General features: G+C 57.6%; 1 protein-coding gene across 4 annotated transcripts; it reads left to right on the plus strand.

The window, feature by feature from the left end:
• The first annotated feature begins 269 nt into the window (after window positions 1-269).
• Window positions 270-25445, plus strand: LOC140471396 (LHFPL tetraspan subfamily member 4 protein-like). Of its 4 annotated transcripts, none has more exons than XM_072567416.1 (4): window positions 270-963; window positions 4581-4811; window positions 5877-5928; window positions 25262-25445. In XM_072567416.1, exons 1-3 carry the CDS (start codon window positions 594-596, stop codon window positions 5894-5896), a joined length of 621 nt encoding a protein of 206 aa, XP_072423517.1. In that variant the 5' UTR covers window positions 270-593; the 3' UTR covers window positions 5897-5928; window positions 25262-25445. The 4 variants fall into 4 exon arrangements, with proteins under 4 accessions (XP_072423517.1, XP_072423515.1, XP_072423516.1 ...); XM_072567414.1 differs by having other exon boundaries at window positions 273-991; XM_072567415.1 differs by lacking the exon at window positions 5877-5928 and having other exon boundaries at window positions 274-963.

Raw genomic sequence — 25445 nt, forward strand, 5'->3', positions numbered from 1 at the left:
GTGTCTGTGAGAGTGGGTGATTCTATCTGTGTGTGTGTGTGTGAGAGAGTGGGTGACTCTATCTGTGTGTGTGTGTGTGAGAGAGTGGGTGACTCTATCTGTGTGTGTGTGTGTCTGAGAGAGTGGGTGACTCTATCTGTGTGTGTGTGTGTCTGAGAGAGTGGGTGATTCTATCTGTGTGTGTGTGTGTGTGTCTGAGAGAGTGGGTGATTCTATCTGTGTGTGTGTGTGTCTGAGAGAGTGGGTGATTCTATCTGTGTGTGTGTGTGAGAGAGTGGGTGATTCTATCTGTGTGTGAGAGGGAGAGAGTGTGTGCGTTGTCAGAGCTCTCTGTGTCTGTGCTGTCCTGCGGTGATCTGGGAGCTGAAGGAAGAGGCAGAGGTCCGTGTGTCTTAGAGAGAGAGCGAGTGTGTGCGTGCGTGTGTGTGTGTGTGAGAGAGAGTCCCTGATGGATTAGCTGTCACTTCGGAGCGTATCCCTGCTCAGGATGCACTGCAGTTCCTCACAGTCCTGCAGCAGCCCCTCGATGTGCGACACAGAGAGAGAGAGAGAGAGTCAGGACGGTGCTGCCTGTGGGATCCCTCCGCACCGAGATGCTGACAGTTCAGGACGTGGCACCCCTGTACCAGACGGACTTTGTCAGGAACGCTCGGGCAGTGGCTGCCCTCTGGGCCGTCTGCACCCTGTGCCTGGCCTTGGTGGAGGTGGTGGTGCTGACTGAACCAGGCTGGGTGCAGGCCCCAGGCTCCGGCCTGGCCCCCCCCCGGCTCCTTCGGCCTCTTCCAGCTGTGCCAGCAGACCGAGGGGCCGCCCCGGTGCCAGGGCTCTCTGGCCGCCCTCGCCCCGGTGCCCTCCTTCCGGACCCCGGCTGGATTCGTGGGCGCCGCCCTGGCCCTGGTCCTGGCCAGCATCTGCCTCGGCCTGGCCCTTCACCGCTGCTGCAACCCGGCCACCGTCTACAAGGTGTGCGCCTGGCTCCAGTTCTCAGCCGGTACGCCTCACCCACGCACTCTCCCCACCGCCCGCGCGCTCTTCCCGCTGCCCAAACATCTGGGCAGGATAGCTCCAGGCTTCAATCTCGGCCTACTTCCTGTTATTGCCATCCCTGTCACCTGCCATGGTACTGGGCATAAATCAGTGGGCATGAAAAGTTCAGGCTTCAATCTCGGCCTACTTCCTATTATTGCACCCCCCCCCCCCCCAATAATCTGCTGTGGTACTGGGCAGGAAAACTCCAGGCTTCAATCTCGGCCTACTTCCTGTTATTGCCCCCCTCCTATAATCTGCTGTGGTACTGGGCAGGAAATCTCCAGGCTTCATCTCGGCCTACTTCCTGTTATTGCCCCCCCCCCCCCCCCCCCCCCCCCCTATAATCTGCTGTGGTACTGGGCAGGAAAACTCCAGGCTTCAATCTCGGCCTACTTCCTGTTAAATCCCTCCCCTACTATAATCTGTTGTGGTACTGGGCAGGAAAACTCCAGGCTTCAATCTCGGCCTACTTCGAGTGATAACCTTCCCTCTACCCTGCTATGGTACAGACCGTAAATCTCTCGGCAGGAAAGCTCCAGGCTTCAATCTCGGCCTACTATGAGTTTATAGCCTCCTCTACAACCCGCTGTGGTGCTGCGCCTTAAAATCTGAGCAGGAAAGCCCCAGGCTCCGATCTCGGCCTACTTCGAGGGATAGCCTCCCCTCTACCCTGCTATGGCAGAGGGCATTAAATCTCTGGGCAAGAAAGCTCCAGGCTTCAATCTCGGCCTACCAACCCATTGCACTGACTAGTCTTGGGCCGAGCTGATCTCTGCAGGGGAAGTCGGGTGAAGAGAGGGACCGGGGGAGGGTTTGGTGGGGGGGGGGGGGCGCTACCCAAGCCACACGTGACTCCTGTCGATGCCCAGCCAGCCCAAACACGCCAGAGATGCAACACAAATGGGAAAAGCGCCAAGCCAGAGGTGGGGGGTGGAGGGGGAGGGGGGGGGGGGGGCAGGTGGGGGGGGGGGTGGGTTGGGGGGGGGTGGGGGGGGAGTGGACAGGGGCACTGCATAACCGAGCCACCGCCGAATGCGTGAAGGTTGGCGGTACACGCAAGGAGGGGGGGGGGGTGGGACGGGGAAGAGAGGCAAGAGGAGGCACTCCTGAAAGGTACAATCGTTGGGTGATGCCGCTGTTGTGGAATAGCAGCAGTGTTTATAGCCTCCGGGTGGCTGCAGCAGGGTGGGTGGGGCTGGGGAACCCCCAAATATGCCCTAAATGGCTGTACACCCCGACTCGGTCTCCCCCCTCCTCCCCCTCCCTCCCCTCCCCACGCCAGCCTTGGACGATCAGACTGAAGGATGAACCAGGAGTCATTCAGCCCCTCCTCCTCCAGCCTGTTACACAGGAACAGGAGGCCATTCAGCCCCTCCTCCTCCTCCAGCCTGTTACACAGGAACAGGAGGCCATTCAGCCCCCTCCTCCTCCAGCCTGTTACACAGGAACAGGAGGCCATTCAGCTCCTCCTCCTCCAGCCTGTTACACAGGAACAGGAGGCCATTCAGCCCCTCCTCCTCCAGCCTGTTACACAGGAACAGGAGGCCATTCAGCCCTTCCTCCTCCAGCCTGTTACACAGGAACAGGAGGCCATTCAGCCCCTCCTCCTCCAGCCTGTTACACTGGAACAGGAGGCCATTCAGCCCCTCCTCCTCCTCCAGCCTGTTACACAGGAACAGGAGGCCATTCAGCCCCTCCTCCTCCTCCAGCCTGTTACACAGGAACAGGAGGCCATTCAGCCCCGCCTCCTCCTCCAGCCTGTTACACAGGGACAGGAGGCCATTTAGCCCCCTCCCTCCTCCAGCCTGTGACACAGGAACAGGAGGCCATTCAGCCCCTCCTCCTCCTCCAGCCTGTTACACAGGAACAGGAGGCCATTCAGCCCCTCTTCCTCCAGCCTGTTACACTGGAACAGGAGGCCATTCAGCCCCTCCTCCTCCAGCCTGTTACACAGGAACAGGAGGCCATTCAGCCCCTCCTCCTCCAGCCTGTTACACTGGAACAGGAGGCCATTCAGCCCCTCCTCCTCCTCCAGCCTGTTACACAGGAACAGGAGGCCATTCAGCCCCTCCTCCTCCTCCAGCCTGTTACACAGGAACAGGAGGCCATTCAGCCCCTCCTCCTCCAGCCTGTTACACAGGAACAGGAGGCCATTCAGCCCCTCCTCCTCCAGCCTGTTACACAGGAACAGGAGGCCGTTCAGCCCCTCCTCCTCCAGCCTGTTACACGGGAACAGGAGGCCATTCAGCCCCTCCTCCTCCAGCCTGTTACACAGGAACAGGAGGCCATTCAGGCCCCTCCTCCCTCCCTCCAGCCTGTTACACAGCAACACGAGGCCATTCAGCCCCTCCTCCTCCAGCCTGTTACACAGGAACAGGAGGCCATTCAGCCCCTCCTCCTCCAGCCTGTTACACAGGAACAGGAGGCCGTTCAGCCCCTCCTCCTCCAGCCTGTTACACAGGAACAGGAGGCCATTCAGCCCCTCCTCCTCCAGCCTGTTACACAGGAACAGGAGGCCATTCAGCCCCTCCTCCCTCCCTCCAGCCTGTTACACAGGAACAGGAGGCCATTCAGCCCCTCCTCCTCCAGCCTGTTACACAGGGACAGGAGGCCATTCAGCCCTCCTCCTCCTCCAGCCTGTTGCCCACCTTGAGGAGATGGGGTTGGGAGGTAATGGGTGGGGGGGGGGGGAGGGTGAGCCCTGCAAATCCCCCCACACCGTTTTGTTGAAGGGAGACCGTGCCCCCATCCCCACCCCTCACCCCCTCCCTGGGGGAGGGAGTCTCAGGACTCTATCTCTGTAGGAATGACCCATATCGGTCCCTGTCAGGGGGGATGGGGCAAGGGGTCGTGGGTCAAAAGTCGGAGGGGAACTTGCGGGGACAGGGTGCCTCACACCTGCTGCCCCTCAACATTTCGGGAGGGGGCAGGTTTTGGAAGGCACTGTTGGAGGAGAGTTGCTGCAGTGCGTCCTGTAGACACACACCACAGCCCCTCAGCATTGGGGGGTGGGAGGGAGGAGTGTTGGAGCTCAGCCGGGCATTCCTAATGAGCCCAGCTACCTCCGGTGGGGTGGGAGGGAGGGAGTGTTGGAGCTCAGCCGGGCATTCCTAATGAGCCCAGCTACCTCGGGGGTGGGAGGGAGGGAGTGTTGGAGCCCAAGCCGGGCATTCCTAATGAGCCCAGCTACCTCGGGGGGATGGGAGGGAGTGTTGTAGCCCAGCCGGGCATTCCTAACGAGTCCAGCTCACTTGGGGGTGGGAGGGAGGGAGTGTTGGAGCCCAGCCGGGCATTCCTAATGAGCCCAGCTACCTCGGGGGCATGGGAGGGAGTGTTGTAGCCCAGCCGGGCATTCCTAATGAGTCCAGCTCACTTGGGGGTGGGAGGGAGGGAGTGTTGGAGCCCAGCCGGGCATTCCTAATGAGCCCAGCTTCCTCAGGGGAGAGGGGGGACGCTGTGAGGGAGCTACGGTGAGGGGGCGGAGGGGTGGTTCAGGTGAGAGGCCAGCTTCCTCACCTCTCTCTCTCTCTCTCTCTCTCTCGTGTTCCCAGCCAGTTGCCAGACCCTGGGATGTGTGACCTTCCCGGACAGCTGGGAGGCGCCGGAGGTGCGAGCGCTCTGCGGGTCGCGGGCCGGGAGTTACGCGCTGGGCTCCTGCAGCGTCCACTGGGCCTTCGGCCTAGCGGTGCTTGGGGCCCTGGACGCCCTCGTCCTGTCCGTCCTGGCCTTCATCCTCGCCAATCGGCAAGAGAGCCTCGTCCCGGAGACACGCGGGAAAAAGGGTAAGGTCACAGAAGTTGGCGGGGTGGGGGGGGGGAAGGGGAGAGAGACCGGGCCCCTCCCGCACCAACAAACCCCCAGGCCGCTCGGCTGACCCTTCCTGTCTTCCGTCCCACGTCCTCCCCGTCAAGCCATAACCTTTGACCCTCTCCCTCCCCCCACCCCCCGACCTCCCCCTGGCGGATTGGGGGGGTTGGGGGGGGGTTGGGGGGGGGGTTGGGGGGGGGGGTTGGGGGGGGGGTGGTGGGGGGGGGGGGGGGGAGGGAGACTGTTATTGTCTGAGGCGCTGAGGACGTCCCGACTTGGACACCCGAATGTCCGAGAGAGGAGGTTGGCGGCTCGAGGCGGGGGTGTGGGGGGGGGGGGGAAGCGGGATGGTTCTGGGTAGGGGGGGTGGGGAAGGGGGGGGAGCAGATTTGGCGGGAAATTGGGAACGAGTCCACCCCCCCCCCCCCCCCCCCCCCCCCCCCCCCCAGGACTGGGATCCCGATCTCCCTTGTGCTGACATCGTGCGGCCTACTGTAAGTGCTGAAGCCTGACCGCGAGGGAGGGTAATGTGTCTCAGGGGGGAAGGAGACAGCAGGGCCAGGGCCTGGGCTTTGCGCTTAGAGAGACACACTGCACGGGTCAGAGTTTATTATGACAGTGTAGAGGGAGCTTTCCTCTGTATCTAACCCCCCTGTCCCTGGGAGTGGGGGGGGGGACGGTGTAGAGAGAGCTTTCCTCTGTATCTAACCCCCCTGACCCTGGGAGTGGGGGGGGGACAGTGTAGAGGGAGCTTTACTCTGTATCTAACCCCCTGTCCCTGGGAGTGGGGGGACAATGTAGAGAGAGCTTTAACCCTGTATCTAACCCCCTGTCCCTGGGAGTGTGGGGGGACAGTGTAGAGAGAGCTTTACTCTGTATCTAACCCCCTGTCCCTGGGGGTGGGGGGACAGTGTAGAGAGAGCTTTACTCTGTATCTAACCCCCTGTCCCTGGGGGTGGGGGGACAGTGTAGAGGGAGCTTTCCTCAGTACCGTACTGTCGGGTCAGTGTATAATCTCTCTTTCTCTCTCTCTCCCTTAGTCACTGACAGCGCGATGTGAGGGAAGTTGGAGCGATTTGCTGTGTATTTTTGGTGTGTGTTTCTCACACCTCACTGCACCCCCCCCCCCACCCCCCCCCACCCCCCCACCGACCTCCCGGCCTGCCCTCCCCCCCATGTGCCCCCTCTCTATCTGAGGATACCCCATACCGTGATGGTGACTGGTCTCTGTGCAGAGGAAGATCCCACAGGAATGAATGAATGACTGAGTCGTTCCAGTTTGAGGCGGCCAATGGGTCGTCAGTGAGTCCCGCTTCCATCCTGTCCCAACGCCGCACTCTCTCTCTCTCGCACCCTCCCTCTCTCTCTCCCCCGTCCCTCTCTCCCTCTCTCCCTCTCCCCCTCCCTCTCTCTCTCGCACCCTCCCTCTCTCTCTCTCTCCCCCGTCCCTCTCTCTCTCTCCCCCTCCCTCTCTCTCTACCCCCCCTCTCCAGTGCTCTCCCTCCCCCTCCTTCTCTCTCTCTGCCCTCCCTCTCCCCCCCCTTCTCTCTTCCCCCTCTCCCCGTTCCCCTGTCTCTCTCTCCCCCTCCTTCTCTCTCTCTCCCCCTCCCTCTCTCTGTCCCTCCCCCCTCTCTCTCTCTCCCCCCCTCTCTCTCTCCCCTCCCTCTCTCTCTCCCCCTCTCTCTCTCCCCCTCTCTCTCTCTCCCCCCTCTCTCTGTCTCCCCCCTGCCCCCTGCCCCCCTCTCTCCCCTCCCTCTCTCACCCCCTCCCCCTCCCCCCTCTCTCTCTCTACCCCTCCCCCTCCCCCCTCTCTCTCTCTACCCCTATCTCTCTCCCCCTCCCCCTCCGAGGCCCCCTCTCTCTCTCTCCCCCTCTCTCCCCTCCCTCTCTCACCCCCTCCCCCTCCCCCCTCTCTCTCTCTACCCCTCCCCTCCCCCCTCTCTCTCTCTACCCCTATCTCTCTCCCCCTCCCCCTCCGAGGCCCCCTCTCTCTCTCTCCCCCTCTCTCCCCTCCCTCTCTCACCCCCCTCCCCCTCCCCCCTCTCTCTCTCTACCCCTATCTCTCTCCCCCTCCCCCTCCGAGGCCCCCTCTCTCTCTCTCCCCCTCTCTCCCCTCCCTCTCTCACCCCCCTCCCCCTCCCCCCTCTCTCTCTCTACCCCTATCTCTCTCCCCCTCCCCCTCCCCCTCCCTATCTCACCTCCCCCTCCTTCTCCCCTCCCTCTCTCTCTCTCCCCTCTCTCATTCTCTTTGCTCCTCTCGCAGTCTCTCTCTCTCTCTCTCCTCTCCCCTCCCCCCCTCTCTCTCTCTCCCCCTCCCTCTCTCTACCCCCTCCCTCTCTCTCTCCCCTCTCTCTTTCTCTCTCCCTCTCTCTACCCCCCTCCCTCTCTCTCTCCCCTCTCTCCCCTCTCTCTTTCTCTCCCCCTCCCTCTCTCTACCCCCCCCTCCCTCTCTCTCTCCCCCTCCTTCTCCCCTCCCTCTCTCTCTCTCCCCTCTCTCATTCTCTTTGCTCCTCTCGCAGTCTCTCTCTCTCTCTCTCTCTCCTCTCCCCCCCACTGAACACTTGAAAATGTCCAGCCCGGGAACAGGCCCTTCGGCCCTCTAAGCCTGAGCCGATCCAAATCCACTGTCCAAACCTGTCGCCCAATTCCAAAGTATGTGTATCCCTCTGCTCCCCCACCTCCTTCCTCATGCATCTGCCCAGACCCATCTTAAATGAATCTCCGGTGCCTGTCTCTTCCACCTCTGCTGGCAACGTGTTCCAGACACCCACCACCCTCTGTCTGAAGTACTTACCGCATGTACCCCCCCCCTTAAACTTTCCACCTCTCACCTTGAATGCACGATGTCCCCTTATCGAATCCTTCACACTGGGGAAAAAGCTTGTCTCTATCTATACCCTTCACGATCTTGTAAACCTCAATCAGGGTCCCCCCCGCCGACCCCCCACCTCAATCTAGTGAAAACAAACCGAACCGACTCAACCTCTCTTCGTAGCCAGCACCTTCCACCCCAGGCAGCGTCCTCAGAAACCTTCCTCTGCACCCTCTCCAAAGCGTCCACCTCCTTTTGGGAACGTGGGATTCCAAACGCAGCCGAACCAATGTCCTGTCCCATGTTAACGTGAGCTGCCAGCTCTTATACCCCGTCCCACGAAGGCAAACCCTTGCCCACTCTACCCACCCTCCAGGGTACGGTGGGCCTGCGCCCCCAGATCTCTCTCGGCCCACCAACCTTTCCCAAAGCTCTCCCGTTCACTCGATAATTCGCTCCAGAATTAGACTTCCCTGAATACATCACCTCACATTCACCTGTTTCTCTTCCTCCCTCCCTCTCACGATCCCTCTATTTCAATATCCCTCCCTTTCTCTCTTCCTCTCTCTCTCTCTCTCTCTCCCTCTCACTATCTCTCTCTCCCTCTCTCTCACTCACTCCCTCTCTCTCTCTCTCCCTCTCACTATCTCACTCTCTCTCCCTCTCACTCTCCCTCTCTCCCTCTCACTCTCCCTCTCTCCCTCTCACTATCTCTCTCTCCCTCTCACTATCTCTCTCTCCCTCTCACTATCTCTCTCTCCCTCTCACTATCTCTCACTCCCTCTCACTATCTCTCTCTCCCTCTCACTCTCCCTCTCTCCCTCTCACTATCTCTCTCTCACTCACTCCCTCTCTCTCTCTCTCTCTCTCTCTCTCTCCCTCTCACTATCTCTCTCTCCCTCTCACTCTCCCTCTCTCCCTCTCACTCTCCCTCTCACTCTCCCTCTCTCACTCACTCCCTCTCTCTCTCTCTCTCTCTCTCTCTCCCTCTCACTATCTCTCTCTCTCTCTCTCTCTCTCTCTCTCCCTCTCACTATCTCTCTCTCCCTTTTTTTCTCTCTCCCTATCCCCCCTCTGACTATCTCTCTCCACCTCTCTCTCCCTCTCCACCTCACTCTCTCACAATCTCTCTCTCCCTCCCTCTCTCTCTCTCTCTCTCTCACTGTTCCTCTCTCTCTCCCTCCCTCTCTCCCTCCCTCTCTCTCTCTCTCCCTCCCTCTCTCTCTCTCTCTCTCCCTCCCTCTCTCTCTCTCCCCCTCCCTCTCTCTCTCTCTCTCTCCCTCCCTCTCTCTCTCTCCCTATGTATATATCAGGAGTGTTCCCACCTCTATCCCCTGCCCCCCTACACCCTTGTACACCAATGTGGACATGGTCTGCCTCTCTGTCAGTATGTGAGGGGGTGTGTGTGGGTGTGAGTATGTGGGTGTCTGTATGTATGTGTGTCTGTGTGTGTGGGTGTGTGCATGTGTGTGGGTGCGTGGGGGTGTGTGGGTGTGTCTGTGTGTGGGTGTGTGTCTGTGTGGGGGGTGTGTGGCTGTGTGTGGGGGGGGTGTATGAGTGTCGGTGTGTGTGGATATGTGTGTATGAGGGTGGGTGCGTGGGGATGTGTGAGTGTGTGTGTGGGTGTGTGGGGTGCGTGTCTGTGTGTGTGGGGTTTGTGAGTGTCTGTGTGTGGGGTGTGTGTGTGTCAGTATGTGTGTGGGGGTTGTGTGTGACTGTGTGTGGGGGGGGTGTCTGTGTGGGGGGGTGCGTGGGGGGATGTGTGATTGTGGTTGGGGGTATGTGAGTGTCTGTGTCTGTATGTGTGTGTGGGTGTGTGTCTGGGGGGGTGTGGGGTGTCTGTGTGGGTCTGTGTATGGGGGTGTTTCAGTGTCTGTGTGTGGTACTGTCAGTGTCTGTGTGTGGGAGTGTCAGTGTCAGTGTGTGTGGGACTGTCAGTGTCTGTGTGTGGGACTGTCAGTGTCTGTGTGTGTGGGACTGTCAGTGTCGGTGTGTGTGGGACTGTCAGTGTCGGTGTGTGGGAGTGTCAGTGTCAGTGTGTGTGGGACTGTCAGTGTCTGTGTGTGGGACTGTCAGTGTCTGTGTGTGTGGGACTGTCAGTGTCGGTGTGTGTGGGACTGTCAGTGTCTGTGTGTGGGACTGTCAGTGTCGGTGTGTGGGACTGTCAGTGTCGGTGTGTGGGACTGTCAGTGTCAGTGTGTGTGGGACTGTCAGTGTCAGTGTGTGGGACTGTCAGTGTCAGTGTGTGGGACTGTCAGTGACTGTGTGTGGGACTGTCAGTGTCTGTGTGTGGGACTGTCAGTGTCAGTGTGTGTGGGACTGTCAGTGTCTGTGTGTGGGAGTGTCAGTGTCAGTGTGTGTGGGACTGTCAGTGTCTGTGTGTGGGACTGTCAGTGTCTGTGTGTGTGGGACTGTCAGTGTCGGTGTGTGTGGGACTGTCAGTGTCTGTGTGTGGGACTGTCAGTGTCGGTGTGTGGGACTGTCAGTGTCGGTGTGTGGGACTGTCAGTGTCAGTGTGTGTGGGACTGTCAGTGTCAGTGTGTGGGACTGTCAGTGTCAGTGTGTGGGACTGTCAGTGACTGTGTGTGGGACTGTCAGTGTCTGTGTGTGGGACTGTCAGTGTCAGTGTGTGTGGGACTGTCAGTGTCTGTGTGTGGGACTGTCAGTGTCGGTGTGTGGGACTGTCAGTGTCGGTGTGTGGGACTGTCAGTGTCTGTCTGTGGGACTGTCAGTGTCAGTGTGTGTGGGACTGTCAGTGTGTGTGGGACTGTCAGTGTCTGTGTGTGGGACTGTCAGTGTCAGTGTGTGGGACTGTCAGTGTCTGTGTGTGGGACTGTCAGTGTCAGTGTGTGGGACTGTCAGTGTCAGTGTGTGTGGGACTGTCAGTGTCTGTGTGTGTGGGACTGTCAGTGTCAGTGTGTGTGGGACTGTCAGTGTCTGTGTGTGGGACTGTCAGTGTCAGTGTGTGGGACTGTCAGTGTCGGTGTGTGTGGGACTGTCAGTGTCAGTGTGTGTGGGACAGTCAGTGTCAGTGTGTGGGACTGTCAGTGTCGGTGTGTGGGACTGTCAGTGTCAGTGTGTGTGGGACTGTCAGTGTCAGTGTGTGTGGGACTGTCAGTGTCAGTGTGTGGGACTGTCAGTGTCGGTGTGTGGGACTGTCAGTGTCGGTGTGTGTGGGACTGTCAGTGTCTGTGTGTGGGACTGTCATTGTGTGTGTGTGTGGGACTGTCAGTGTGTGTGTGTGTGGGACTGTCAGTGTCTGTGTGTGGGACTGTCAGTGTGTGTGTGTGTGTGGGACTGTCAGTGTGTGTGTGTGTGGGACTGTCAGTGTGTGTGTGTGGGACTGTCAGTGTCTGTGTGTGTGGGACTGTCAGTGTCGGTGTGTGTGGGACTGTCAGTGTCTGTGTGTGGGACTGTCAGTCTCTGTGTGTGTGGGACTGTCAGTGTCGGTGTGTGTGGGACTGTCAGTGTCGGTGTGTGGGACTGTCAGTGTCAGTGTGTGTGGGACAGTCAGTGTCAGTGTGTGGGACTGTCAGTGTCGGTGTGTGGGACTGTCAGTGTCAGTGTGTGTGGGACTGTCAGTGTCGGTGTGTGTGGGACTGTCAGTGTCGGTGTGTGTGGGACTGTCAGTGTCTGTCTGTGGGACTGTCAGTGTCAGTGTGTGTGGGACAGTCAGTGTGTGTGGGACTGCCAGTGTCTGTGTGTGGGACTGTCAGTGTCAGTGTGTGTGGGACAGTCAGTGTGTGTGGGACTGCCAGTGTCTGTGTGTGGGACTGTCAGTGTCAGTGTGTGGGACTCAGTGTCTGTGTGTGGGACTGTCAGTGTCAGTGTGTGGGACTGTCAGTGTCGGTGTGTGTGGGACTGTCAGTGTCGGTGTGTGTGGGACTGTCAGGGTCGGTGTGTGGGACTGTCAGTGTCAGTGTGTGTGGGACAGTCAGTGTCAGTGTGTGGGACTGTCAGTGTCAGTGTGTGTGGGACTGTCAGTGTCGGTGTGTGGGACTGTCAGTGTCAGTGTGTGTGGGACTGTCAGTGTCGGTGTGTGTGGGACTGTCAGTGTCAGTGTGTGTGGGACTGTCAGTGTCGGTGTGTGTGGGACTGTCAGTGTCGGTGTGTGTGGGACTGTCAGTGTCGGTGTGTGCGACTGTCAGTGTCAGTGTGTGTGGCACTGTCAGTGTCGGTGTGTGGGACTGTCAGTGTCGGTGTGTGTGGGACTGTCAGTGTCTGTGTGTGTGGGACTGTCAGTGTCAGTGTGTGTGGGACTGTCAGTGTCTGTGTGTGGGACTGTCAGTGTCAGTGTGTGTGGGACTGTCATGTGTCAGTGTGTGTGGGACTGTCAGTGTCTGTGTGTGGGACTGTCAGTGTCAGTGTGTGTGGGACTGTCAGTGTCTGTGTGTGTGGGACTGTCAGTGTCAGTGTGTGGGACTGTCAGTGTCAGTGTGTGTGGGACTGTCAGTGTCGGTGTGTGTGGGACTGTCAGTGTCGGTGTGTGTGGGACTGTCAGTGTCTGTGTGTGGGACCGTCAGTGTCTGTGTGTGTGGGACTGTCAGTGTCGGTGTGGGGGACTGTCAGTATCGGTGTGTGTGGGACTGTCAGTGTCGGTGTGTGGGACTGTCAGTGTCTGTGTGTGTGGGACTGTCAGTGTCTGTGTGTGTGGGACTGTCAGTGTCTGTGTTTATGGGACTGTCAGTGTCAGTGTGTGTGGGACTGTCAGTGTCAGTGTGTGTGGGACTGTCAGTGTCTGTGTGTGGGACTGTCAGTGTCAGTGTGTGTGGGACTGTCAGTGTCAGTGTGTGTGGGACTGTCAGTGTCGGTGTGTGGGACTGTCAGTGTCAGTGTGTGGGACTGTCAGTGTCAGTGTGTGTGGGACTGTCAGTGTCAGTGTGTGTGGGACTGTCAGTGTCGGTGTGTGTGGGACTGTCAGTGTCGGTGTGTGTGGGACTGTCAGTGTCAGTGTCGGTGTGTGTGGGACTGTCAGTGTCTGTGTGTGTGGGACTGTCAGTGTCGGTGTGTGGGACTGTCAGTGTCTGTGTGTGTGGGACTGTCAGTGTCAGTGTCGGTGTGTGTGGGACTGTCAGTGTCGGTGTGTGTGGGACTGTCAGTGTCAGTGTGTGTGGGACTGTCAGTGTCGGTGTGTGGGACTGTCAGTGTGTGTGTGTGGGACTGTCAGTGTCAGTGTGTGTGGGACTGTCAGTGTCGGTGTGTGGGACTGTCAGTGTCAGTGTGTGTGGGACTGTCAGTGTCAGTGTGTGGGACTGTCAGTGTCAGTGTGTGTGGGACTGTCAGTGTCGGTGTGTGGGACTGTCAGTGTCAGTGTGTGTGGGACTGTCAGTGTCAGTGTGTGGGACTGTCAGTGTCAGTGTCGGTGTGTGTGGGACTGTCAGTGTCGGTGTGTGGGACTGTCAGTGTCTGTGTGTGTGGGACTGTCAGTGTCAGTGTCGGTGTGTGGGACTGTCAGTGTCGGTGTGTGTGGGACTGTCAGTGTCGGTGTGTGGGACTGTCAGTGTCTGTGTGTGTGGGACTGTCAGTGTCAGTGTCGGTGTGTGTGGGACTGTCAGTGTCTGTGTGTGGGACTGTCAGTGTCAGTGTGTGTGGGACTGTCAGTGTCAGTGTGTGTGGGACTGTCAGTGTCAGTGTGTGTGGGACTGTCAGTGTCGGTGTGTGGGACTGTCAGTGTCGGTGTGTGTGGGACTGTCAGTGTCTGTGTGTGTGGGACTGTCAGTGTCAGTGTGTGTGGGACTGTCAGTGTCAGTGTGTGTGGGACTGTCAGTGTCGGTGTGTGTGGGACTGTCAGTGTCAGTGTGTGGGACTGTCAGTGTGTGTGTGTGTGGGACTGTCAGTGTCTGTGTGTGGGACTGTCAGTGTCAGTGTGTGGGACTGTCAGTGTCGGTGTGTGTGGGACTGTCAGTGTCTGTGTGTGGGACTGTCAGTGTCGGTGTGTGTGGGACTGTCAGTGTCAGTGTGTGTGGGACTGTCAGTGTCAGTGTGTGTGGGACTGTCAGTGTCAGTGTGTGTGGGACTGTCAGTGTCGGTGTGTGTGGGACTGTCAGTGTCGGTGTGTGTGGGACTGTCAGTGTCAGTGTGTGTGGGACTGTCAGTGTCGGTGTGTGTGGGACTGTCAGTGTCGGTGTGTGGGACTGTCAGTGTCTGTGTGTGTGGGACTGTCAGTGTCAGTGTGTGTGGGACTGTCAGTGTCAGTGTGTGTGGGACTGTCAGTGTCTGTGTGTGTGGGACTGTCAGTGTCGGTGTGTGTGGGACTGTCAGTGTCAGTGTGTGTGGGACTGTCAGTGTCGGTGTGTGGGACTGTCAGTGTGTGTGTGTGGGACTGTCAGTGTGTGTGTGTGGGACTGTCAGTGTCTGTGTGTGTGGGACTGTCAGTGTCGGTGTGTGGGACTGTCAGTGTCGGTGTGTGGGACTGTCAGTGTCAGTGTGTGTGGGACTGTCAGTGTCAGTGTGTGTGGGACTGTCAGTGTCGGTGTGTGGGACTGTCAGTGTCGGTGTGTATGGGACTGTCAGTGTCAGTGTGTGGGACTGTCAATGTGTGTGTGTGTGGGACTTTCAGTGTCAGTGTGTGGGACTTTCAGTGTCAGTGTGTGGGACTGTCAGTGTCGGTGTGTGTGGGACTGTCAGTGTCTGTGTGTGGGACTGTCAGTGTCAGTGTGTGTGGGACTGTCAGTGTCAGTGTGTGTGGGACTGTCAGTGTCGGTGTGTGTGGGACTGTCAGTGTCAGTGTGTGTGGGACTGTCAGTGTCGGTGTGTGTGGGACTGTCAGTGTCTGTGTGTGGGACTGTCAGTGTGTGTGTGTGTGTGGGACTGTCAGTGTGTGTGTGTGTGGGACTGTCAGTGTGTGTGTGTGGGACTGTCAGTGTCTGTGTGTGTGGGACTGTCAGTGTCTGTGTGTGGGACTGTCAGTCTCTGTGTGTGTGGGACTGTCAGTGTCGGTGTGTGGGACTGTCAGTGTCAGTGTGTGTGGGACAGTCAGTGTCAGTGTGTGGGACTGTCAGTGTCGGTGTGTGGGACTGTCAGTGTCAGTGTGTGTGGGACTGTCAGTGTCGGTGTGTGTGGGACTGTCAGTGTCTGTCTGTGGGACTGTCAGTGTCAGTGTGTGTGGGACAGTCAGTGTCTGTCTGTGGGACTGTCAGTGTCAGTGTGTGTGGGACTGTCAGTGTCGGTGTGTGGGACTGTCAGTGTCGGTGTGTGGGACTGTCAGTGTCAGTGTGTGGGACTGTCAGTGACTGTGTGTGGGACTGTCAGTGTCAGTGTGTGGGACTGTCAGTGTCTGTGTGTGGGACTGTCAGTGTCAGTGTGTGTGGGACTGTCAGTGTCTGTGTGTGGGACTGTCAGTGTCTGTGTGTGGGACTGTCAGTGTCTGTCTGTGGGACTGTCAGTGTCAGTGTGTGTGGGACTGTCAGTGTGTGTGGGACTGTCAGTGTCTGTGTGTGGGACTGTCAGTGTCAGTGTGTGGGACTGTCAGTGTCTGTGTGTGGGACTGTCAGTGTCAGTGTGTGGGACTGTCAGTGTCGGTGTGTGTGGGACTGTCAGTGTCGGTGTGTGTGGGACTGTCAGGGTCGGTGTGTGGGACTGTCAGGGTCGGTGTGTGGGACAGTCAGTGTCAGTGTGTGTGGGACAGTCAGTGTCAGTGTGTGGGACTGTCAGTGTCGGTGTGTGGGACTGTCAGTGTCAGTGTGTGTGGGACTGTCAGTGTCGGTGTGTGGGACTGTCAGTGTCAGTGTGTGTGGGACTGTCAGTGTCGGTGTGTGTGGGACTGTCAGTGTCGGTGTGTGTGGGACTGTCAGTGTCGGTGTGTGGGACTGTCAGTGTCGGTGTGTGTGGGACTGTCAGTGTCGGTGTGTGTGGGACTGTCAGTGTCAGTGTGTGTGGGACTGTCAGTGTCAGTGTGTGTGGGACTGTCAGTGTCGGTGTGTGTGGGACTGTCAGTGTTGGTGTGTGGGACTGTCAGTGTCGGTGTGTGAGACTGTCAGTGTCGGTGTGTGTGGGACTGTCAGTGTTGGTGTGTGGGACTGTCAGTGTCGGTGTGTGTGGGACTGTCAGTGTCTGTGTGTGGGACTGTCATTGTGTGTGTGTGTGGGACTGTCAGTGTGTGTGTGTGTGGGACTGTCAGTGTCTGTGTGTGGGACTGTCAGTGTGTGTGTGTGTGGGACTGTCAGTGTGTGTGTGTGTGGGACTGTCAGTGTGTGTGTGTGGGACTGTCAGTGTCTGTGTGTGTGGGACTGTCAGTGTCGGTGTGTGTGGGACTGTCAGTGTCTGTGTGTGGGACTGTCAGTCTCTGTGTGTGTGGGACTGTCAGTGTCGGTGTGTGTGGGACTGTCAGTGTCGGTGTGTGGGACTGTCAGTGTCAGTGTGTGTGGGACAGTCAGTGTCAGTGTGTGGGACTGTCAGTGTCGGTGTGTGGGACTGTCAGTGTCAGTGTGTGTGGGACTGTCAGTGTCGGTGTGTGTGGGACTGTCAGTGTCTGTCTGTGGGACTGTCAGTGTCAGTGTGTGTGGGACAGTCAGTGTGTGTGGGACTGCCAGTGTCTGTGTGTGGGACTGTCAGTGTCAGTGTGTGGGACTCAGTGTCTGTGTGTGGGACTGTCAGTGTCAGTGTGTGGGACTGTCAGTGTCGGTGTGTGTGGGACTGTCAGTGTCGGTGTGTGTGGGACTGTCAGGGTCGGTGTGTGGGACTGTCAGTGTCAGTGTGTGTGGGACAGTCAGTGTCAGTGTGTGGGACTGTCAGTGTCGGTGTGTGGGACTGTCAGTGTCAGTGTGTGTGGGACTGTCAGTGTCGGTGTGTGGGACTGTCAGTGTCAGTGTGTGTGGGACTGTCAGTGTCGGTGTGTGTGGGACTGTCAGTGTCAGTGTGTGTGGGACTGTCAGTGTCGGTGTGTGTGGGACTGTCAGTGTCGGTGTGTGCGACTGTCAGTGTCAGTGTGTGTGGGACTGTCAGTGTCGGTGTGTGGGACTGTCAGTGTCGGTGTGTGTGGGACTGTCAGTGTCTGTGTGTGTGGGACTGTCAGTGTCAGTGTGTGTGGGACTGTCAGTGTCTGTGTGTGGGACTGTCAGTGTCAGTGTGTGTGGGACTGTCATGTGTCAGTGTGTGTGGGACTGTCAGTGTCTGTGTGTGGGACTGTCAGTGTCAGTGTGTGTGGGACTGTCAGTGTCTGTGTGTGTGGGACTGTCAGTGTCAGTGTGTGGGACTGTCAGTGTCAGTGTGTGTGGGACTGTCAGTGTCGGTGTGTGTGGGACTGTCAGTGTCGGTGTGTGTGGGACTGTCAGTGTCTGTGTGTGGGACTGTCAGTGTCTGTGTGTGTGGGACTGTCAGTGTCGGTGTGGGGGACTGTCAGTATCGGTGTGTGTGGGACTGTCAGTGTCGGTGTGTGGGACTGTCAGTGTCTGTGTGTGTGGGACTGTCAGTGTCGGTGTGCGTGGGACTGTCAGTGTCTGTGTGTGGGACTGTCAGTGTCAGTGTGTGTGGGACTGTCAGTGTCTGTGTTTATGGGACTGTCAGTGTCAGTGTGTGTGGGACTGTCAGTGTCAGTGTGTGGGACTGTCAGTGTCTGTGTGTGGGACTGTCAGTGTCAGTGTGTGTGGGACTGTCAGTGTCAGTGTGTGGGACTGTCAGTGTCGGTGTGTGTGGGACTGTCAGTGTCGGTGTGTGTGGGACTGTCAGTGTCGGTGTGTGTGGGACTGTCAGTGTCGGTGTGTGTGGGACTGTCAGTGTCGGTGTGTGTGGGACTGTCAGTGTCGGTGTGTGTGGGACTGTCAGTGTCGGTGTGTGCGACTGTCAGTGTCAGTGTGTGTGGGACTGTCAGTGTCGGTGTGTGGGACTGTCAGTGTCGGTGTGTGTGGGACTGTCAGTGTCTGTGTGTGTGGGACTGTCAGTGTCAGTGTGTGTGGGACTGTCAGTGTCTGTGTGTGGGACTGTCAGTGTCAGTGTGTGTGGGACTGTCAGTGTCTGTGTGTGTGGGACTGTCAGTGTCAGTGTGTGGGACTGTCAGTGTCAGTGTGTGTGGGACTGTCAGTGTCGGTGTGTGTGGGACTGTCAGTGTCGGTGTGTGTGGGACTGTCAGTGTCTGTGTGTGGGACTGTCAGTGTCTGTGTGTGTGGGACTGTCAGTGTCGGTGTGGGGGACTGTCAGTATCGGTGTGTGTGGGACTGTCGGTGTCGGTGTGTGGGACTGTCAGTGTCTGTGTGTGGGACTGTCAGTGTCAGTGTGTGTGGGACTGTCAGTGTCTGTGTTTATGGGACTGTCAGTGTCAGTGTGTGTGGGACTGTCAGTGTCAGTGTGTGGGACTGTCAGTGTCTGTGTGTGGGACTGTCAGTGTCTGTGTGTGGGACTGTCAGTGTCTGTGTGTGGGACTGTCAGTGTCAGTGTGTGTGGGACTGTCAGTGTCAGTGTGTGGGACTGTCAGTGTCGGTGTGTGGGACTGTCAGTGTCAGTGTGTGGGACTGTCAGTGTCAGTGTCAGTGGGACTGTCAGTGTCGGTGTGTGTGGGACTGTCAGTGTCGGTGTGTGTGGGACTGTCAGTGTCAGTGTCGGTGTGTGTGGGACTGTCAGTGTCTGTGTGTGTGGGACTGTCAGTGTCGGTGTGTGGGACTGTCAGTGTCTGTGTGTGTGGGACTGTCAGTGTCAGTGTCGGTGTGTGTGGGACTGTCAGTGTCGGTGTGTGTGGGACTGTCAGTGTCAGTGTGTGTGGGACTGTCAGTGTCGGTGTGTGGGACTGTCAGTGTGTGTGTGTGGGACTGTCAGTGTCAGTGTGTGTGGGACTGTCAGTGTCGGTGTGTGGGACTGTCAGTGTCAGTGTGTGTGGGACTGTCAGTGTCAGTGTGTGGGACTGTCAGTGTCAGTGTCGGTGTGTGTGGGACTGTCAGTGTCTGTGTGTGTGGGACTGTCAGTGTCGGTGTGTGGGACTGTCAGTGTCTGTGTGTGTGGGACTGTCAGTGTCAGTGTCGGTGTGTGTGGGACTGTCAGTGTCTGTGTGTGGGACTGTCAGTGTCAGTGTGTGTGGGACTGTCAGTGTCGGTGTGTGTGGGACTGTCAGTGTCGGTGTGTGTGGGACTGTCAGTCTCAGTGTGTGTGGGACTGTCAGTGTCGGTGTGTGGGACTGTCAGTGTCGGTGTGTGTGGGACTGTCAGTGTCTGTGTGTGTGGGACTGTCAGTGTCAGTGTGTGTGGGACTGTCAGTGTCAGTGTGTGTGGGACTGTCAGTGTCGGTGTGTGTGGGACTGTCAGTGTCAGTGTGTGGGACTGTCAGTGTGTGTGTGTGTGGGACTGTCAGTGTCTGTGTGTGGGACTGTCAGTGTCAGTGTGTGGGACTGTCAGTGTCGGTGTGTGTGGGACTGTCAGTGTCTGTGTGTGGGACTGTCAGTGTCGGTGTGTGTGGGACTGTCAGTGTCTGTGTGTGGGACTGTCAGTGTCAGTGTGTGTGGGACTGTCAGTGTCAGTGTGTGTGGGACTGTCAGTGTCAGTGTGTGTGGGACTGTCAGTGTCGGTGTGTGTGGGACTGTCAGTGTCAGTGTGTGTGGGACTGTCAGTGTCGGTGTGTGTGGGACTGTCAGTGTCGGTGTGTGGGACTGTCAGTGTCTGTGTGTGGGACTGTCAGTGTCGGTGTGTGTGGGACTGTCAGTGTCAGTGTGTGTGGGACTGTCAGTGTCGGTGTGTGTGGGACTGTCAGTGTCAGTGTGTGGGACTGTCAGTGTCTGTGTGTGGGACTGTCAGTGTCAGTGTGTGTGGGACTGTCAGTGTCAGTGTGTGTGGGACTGTCAGTGTCGGTGTGTGGGACTGTCAGTGTCGGTGTGTGGGACTATCAGTGTCTGTGTGTGTGGGACTGTCAGTGTCTGTGTGTGTGGGACTGTCAGTGTCAGTGTGTGTGGGACTGTCAGTGTCTGTGTGTGTGGGACTGTCAGTGTCGGTGTGTGTGGGACTGTCAGTGTCAGTGTGTGTGGGACTGTCAGTGTCGGTGTGTGGGACTGTCAGTGTGTGTGTGTGGGACTGTCAGTGTGTGTGTGTGGGACTGTCAGTGTGTGTGTGTGGGACTGTCAGTGTCTGTGTGTGTGGGACTGTCAGTGTCGGTGTGTGGGACTGTCAGTGTCGGTGTGTGGGACTGTCAGTGTCAGTGTGTGTGGGACTGTCAGTGTCAGTGTGTGTGGGACTGTCAGTGTCGGTGTGTGGGACTGTCAGTGTCGGTGTGTGTGGGACTGTCAGTGTCAGTGTGTGGGACTGTCAATGTGTGTGTGTGTGGGACTGTCAGTGTCTGTGTGTGGGACTGTCAGTGTCAGTGTGTGGGACTGTCAGTGTCGGTGTGTGTGGGACTGTCAGTGTCTGTGTGTGGGACTGTCAGTGTCAGTGTGTGTGGGACTGTCAGTGTCAGTGTGTGTGGGACTGTCAGTGTCAGTGTATGTGGGACTGTCAGTGTCGGTGTGTGTGGGACTGTCAGTGTCAGTGTGTGTGGGACTGTCAGTGTCGGTGTGTGTGGGACTGTCAGTGTCGGTGTGTGGGACTGTCAGTGTCTGTGTGTGGGACTGTCAGTGTCAGTGTGTGTGGGACTGTCAGTGTCAGTGTGTGTGGGACTGTCAGTGTCGGTGTGTGGGACTGTCAGTGTCGGTGTGTGGGACTATCAGTGTCTGTGTGTGTGGGACTGTCAGTGTCTGTGTGTGTGGGACTGTCAGTGTCAGTGTGTGTGGGACTGTCAGTGTCTGTGTGTGTGGGACTGTCAGTGTCGGTGTGTGTGGGACTGTCAGTGTCAGTGTGTGTGGGACTGTCAGTGTCAGTGTGTGTGGGACTGTCAGTGTCTGTGTGTGTGGGACTGTCAGTGTCGCTGTGTGTGGGACTGTCAGTGTCGGTGTGTGTGGGACTGTCAGTGTCGCTGTGTGTGGGACTGTCAGTGTCGGTGTGTGTGGGACTGTCAGTGTCGGTGTGTGTGGGACTGTCAGCGTGTGTGGGACTGTCAGTGTCAGCGTGTGTGGGACTGTCAGTGTCAGTGTGTGTGGGACTGTCAGCGTGTGTGGGACTGTCAGTGTCAGCGTGTGTGGGACTGTCAGCGTGTGTGGGACTGTCAGTGTCTGTGTGTGTGGGACTGTCAGTGTGTGTGGGACTGTCAGTGTCAGTGTGTGGGACTGTCAGCGTGTGTGGGACTGTCAGTGTCAGCGTGTGTGGGACTGTCAGCGTGTGTGGGACTGTCAGTGTCAGTGTGTGGGACTGTCAGTGTGTGTGGGACAGTCAGTGTCAGTGTGTGGGACTGTCAGCGTGTGTGGGACTGTCAGTGTCAGCGTGTGTGGGACTGTCAGCGTGTGTGGGACTGTCAGTGTCAGTGTGTGGGACTGTCAGTGTGTGTGGGACTGTCAGTGTCAGTGTGTGTGGGACTGTCAGTGTCTGTGTGTGGGACAGTCAGTGTCAGTGTGTGTGGGACTGTCAGTGTCAGCGTGTGTGGGACTGTCAGCGTGTGTGGGACTGTCAGTGTCAGTGTGTGGGACTGTCAGTGTGTGTGGGACTGTCAGTGTCAGTGTGTGGGACTGTCAGTGTGTGTGGGACTGTCAGTATCGGTGTGTGTGGGACTGTCAGTGTCAGTGTGTGTGGGACTGTCAGTGTGTGTGGGACTGTCAGTATCGGTGTGTGTGGGACTGTCAGTGTCAGTGTGTGTGGGACTGTCAGTGTCGGTGTGTGGGACTGTCAGTGTCAGTGTGTGTGGGACTGTCAGTGTCAGTGTGTGGGACTGTCAGTGTCAGTGTCGGTGTGTGTGGGACTGTCAGTGTCTGTGTGTGTGGGACTGTCAGTGTCGGTGTGTGGGACTGTCAGTGTCTGTGTGTGTGGGACTGTCAGTGTCAGTGTCGGTGTGTGTGGGACTGTCAGTGTCTGTGTGTGGGACTGTCAGTGTCAGTGTGTGTGGGACTGTCAGTGTCGGTGTGTGTGGGACTGTCAGTGTCAGTGTGTGTGGGACTGTCAGTGTCGGTGTGTGTGGGACTGTCAGTCTCAGTGTGTGTGGGACTGTCAGTGTCGGTGTGTGGGACTGTCAGTGTCGGTGTGTGTGGGACTGTCAGTGTCTGTGTGTGTGGGACTGTCAGTGTCAGTGTGTGTGGGACTGTCAGTGTCAGTGTGTGTGGGACTGTCAGTGTCGGTGTGTGTGGGACTGTCAGTGTCAGTGTGTGGGACTGTCAGTGTGTGTGTGTGTGGGACTGTCAGTGTCTGTGTGTGGGACTGTCAGTGTCAGTGTGTGGGACTGTCAGTGTCGGTGTGTGTGGGACTGTCAGTGTCTGTGTGTGGGACTGTCAGTGTCGGTGTGTGTGGGACTGTCAGTGTCTGTGTGTGGGACTGTCAGTGTCAGTGTGTGTGGGACTGTCAGTGTCAGTGTGTGTGGGACTGTCAGTGTCAGTGTGTGTGGGACTGTCAGTGTCGGTGTGTGTGGGACTGTCAGTGTCAGTGTGTGTGGGACTGTCAGTGTCGGTGTGTGTGGGACTGTCAGTGTCGGTGTGTGGGACTGTCAGTGTCTGTGTGTGGGACTGTCAGTGTCGGTGTGTGTGGGACTGTCAGTGTCAGTGTGTGTGGGACTGTCAGTGTCGGTGTGTGTGGGACTGTCAGTGTCGGTGTGTGGGACTGTCAGTGTCTGTGTGTGGGACTGTCAGTGTCAGTGTGTGTGGGACTGTCAGTGTCAGTGTGTGTGGGACTGTCAGTGTCGGTGTGTGGGACTGTCAGTGTCGGTGTGTGGGACTATCAGTGTCTGTGTGTGTGGGACTGTCAGTGTCTGTGTGTGTGGGACTGTCAGTGTCAGTGTGTGTGGGACTGTCAGTGTCTGTGTGTGTGGGACTGTCAGTGTCGGTGTGTGTGGGACTGTCAGTGTCAGTGTGTGTGGGACTGTCAGTGTCGGTGTGTGGGACTGTCAGTGTGTGTGTGTGGGACTGTCAGTGTGTGTGTGTGGGACTGTCAGTGTCTGTGTGTGTGGGACTGTCAGTGTCGGTGTGTGGGACTGTCAGTGTCGGTGTGTGGGACTGTCAGTGTCAGTGTGTGTGGGACTGTCAGTGTCAGTGTGTGTGGGACTGTCAGTGTCGGTGTGTGGGACTGTCAGTGTCGGTGTGTGTGGGACTGTCAGTGTCAGTGTGTGGGACTGTCAATGTGTGTGTGTGTGGGACTGTCAGTGTCTGTGTGTGGGACTGTCAGTGTCAGTGTGTGGGACTGTCAGTGTCGGTGTGTGTGGGACTGTCAGTGTCTGTGTGTGGGACTGTCAGTGTCAGTGTGTGTGGGACTGTCAGTGTCAGTGTGTGTGGGACTGTCAGTGTCAGTGTATGTGGGACTGTCAGTGTCGGTGTGTGTGGGACTGTCAGTGTCAGTGTGTGTGGGACTGTCAGTGTCGGTGTGTGTGGGACTGTCAGTGTCGGTGTGTGGGACTGTCAGTGTCTGTGTGTGGGACTGTCAGTGTCAGTGTGTGTGGGACTGTCAGTGTCAGTGTGTGTGGGACTGTCAGTGTCGGTGTGTGGGACTGTCAGTGTCGGTGTGTGGGACTGTCAGTGTCGGTGTGTGGGACTATCAGTGTCTGTGTGTGTGGGACTGTCAGTGTCTGTGTGTGTGGGACTGTCAGTGTCAGTGTGTGTGGGACTGTCAGTGTCTGTGTGTGTGGGACTGTCAGTGTCGGTGTGTGTGGGACTGTCAGTGTCAGTGTGTGTGGGACTGTCAGTGTCAGTGTGTGTGGGACTGTCAGTGTCAGTGTGTGTGGGACTGTCAGTGTCGCTGTGTGTGGGACTGTCAGTGTCGGTGTGTGTGGGACTGTCAGTGTCGCTGTGTGTGGGACTGTCAGTGTCAGTGTGTGTGGGACTGTCAGTGTCGGTGTGTGTGGGACTGTCAGCGTGTGTGGGACTGTCAGTGTCAGCGTGTGTGGGACTGTCAGTGTCAGTGTGTGTGGGACTGTCAGCGTGTGTGGGACTGTCAGTGTCAGCGTGTGTGGGACTGTCAGCGTGTGTGGGACTGTCAGTGTCTGTGTGTGTGGGACTGTCAGTGTGTGTGGGACTGTCAGTGTCAGTGTGTGGGACTGTCAGCGTGTGTGGGACTGTCAGTGTCAGCGTGTGTGGGACTGTCAGCGTGTGTGGGACTGTCAGTGTCAGTGTGTGGGACTGTCAGTGTGTGTGGGACAGTCAGTGTCAGTGTGTGGGACTGTCAGCGTGTGTGGGACTGTCAGTGTCAGCGTGTGTGGGACTGTCAGCGTGTGTGGGACTGTCAGTGTCAGTGTGTGGGACTGTCAGTGTGTGTGGGACTGTCAGTGTCAGTGTGTGTGGGACTGTCAGTGTCTGTGTGTGGGACAGTCAGTGTCTGTGTGTGGGACAGTCAGTGTCAGTGTGTGTGGGACTGTCAGTGTCAGCGTGTGTGGGACTGTCAGCGTGTGTGGGACTGTCAGTGTCAGTGTGTGGGACTGTCAGTGTGTGTGGGACTGTCAGTGTCAGTGTGTGGGACTGTCAGTGTGTGTGGGACTGTCAGTATCGGTGTGTGTGGGACTGTCAGTGTCAGTGTGTGTGGGACTGTCAGTGTGTGTGGGACTGTCAGTATCGGTGTGTGTGGGACTGTCAGTGTCGGTGTGTGGGACTGTCAGTGTCTGTGTGTGGGACTGTCAGTGTCAGTGTGTGTGGGACTGTCAGTGTCCGTGTGTGTGGGACTTTCAGTGTCTGTGTGTGGGACTGTCAGTGTCGGTGTGTGTGGGACTGTCAGTGTCAGTGTGTGTGGGACTGTCAGTGTCAGTGTGTGGGACTGTCAGTGTCAGTGTGTGTGGGACTGTCAGTGTCGGTGTGTGTGGGACTGTCAGTGTCAGTGTGTGGGACTGTCAGTGTCTGTGTGTGTGGGACTGTCAGTGTCAGTGTGTGTGGGACTGTCAGTGTCTGTGTGTGGGACAGTCAGTGTCAGTGTGTGTGGGACTGTCAGTGTCAGCGTGTGTGGGACTGTCAGCGTGTGTGGGACTGTCAGTGTCAGTGTGTGGGACTGTCAGTGTGTGTGGGACTGTCAGTGTCAGTGTGTGGGACTGTCAGTGTGTGTGGGACTGTCAGTATCGGTGTGTGTGGGACTGTCAGTGTCAGTGTGTGTGGGACTGTCAGTGTGTGTGGGACTGTCAGTATCGGTGTGTGTGGGACTGTCAGTGTCGGTGTGTGGGACTGTCAGTGTCTGTGTGTGGGACTGTCAGTGTCAGTGTGTGTGGGACTGTCAGTGTCCGTGTGTGTGGGACTTTCAGTGTCTGTGTGTGGGACTGTCAGTGTCGGTGTGTGTGGGACTGTCAGTGTCAGTGTGTGTGGGACTGTCAGTGTCAGTGTGTGGGACTGTCAGTGTCAGTGTGTGTGGGACTGTCAGTGTCGGTGTGTGTGGGACTGTCAGTGTCAGTGTGTGGGACTGTCAGTGTCTGTGTGTGTGGGACTGTCAGTGTCTGTGTGTGTGGGACTGTCAGTGTCGGTGTGTGTGGGACTGTCAGTGTCGGTGTGTGTGGGACTGTCAGTGTCAGTGTGTGGGACTGTCAGTGTCTGTGTGTGTGGGACTGTCAGTGTCTGTGTGTGTGGGACTGTCAGTGTCAGTGTGTGTGGGACTGTCAGTGTCGGTGTGTGTGGGACTGTGGGTGATCCCGTCACTGACCTGTGTCAGCCTGTTCCTGTTCCAGGTTTGCTGACGCCTGTCCTGTCTCGGTGAGTGAGACTGTGCGTGAGGAGGATCGCCTGTGAGCAGTGCCCCATCCTGGGCTCCAGGAGGATGGTGAGGGAGGCGAAAGACAGGCCGCGACCGAGACCTTTCGGCTGTGAACGACCCCCTCCAAAAACGGACAATAAAGACTCGTCACATATTCA

The sequence above is a fragment of the Chiloscyllium punctatum genome, unplaced genomic scaffold (assembly GCF_047496795.1).
Source record: "Chiloscyllium punctatum isolate Juve2018m unplaced genomic scaffold, sChiPun1.3 scaffold_67, whole genome shotgun sequence".
In the NCBI taxonomy this organism is placed as follows: Eukaryota; Metazoa; Chordata; class Chondrichthyes; order Orectolobiformes; family Hemiscylliidae; genus Chiloscyllium; species Chiloscyllium punctatum.

Excerpts from the sequence above, each read along its gene's own strand:
- LOC140471396 (XM_072567413.1), top strand. The coding sequence starts at position 594 with ATGCTGACAGTTCAGGACGTGGCACCCCTGTACCAGACGGACTTTGTC. Across the intron at positions 992-4,580 it reads CTGGCTCCAGTTCTCAGCCG|CCAGTTGCCAGACCCTGGGA; the intron begins GTACGCCTCACC and ends TCGTGTTCCCAG. Across the intron at positions 4,812-25,261 it reads GGAGACACGCGGGAAAAAGG|GTTTGCTGACGCCTGTCCTG; the intron begins GTAAGGTCACAG and ends TTCCTGTTCCAG.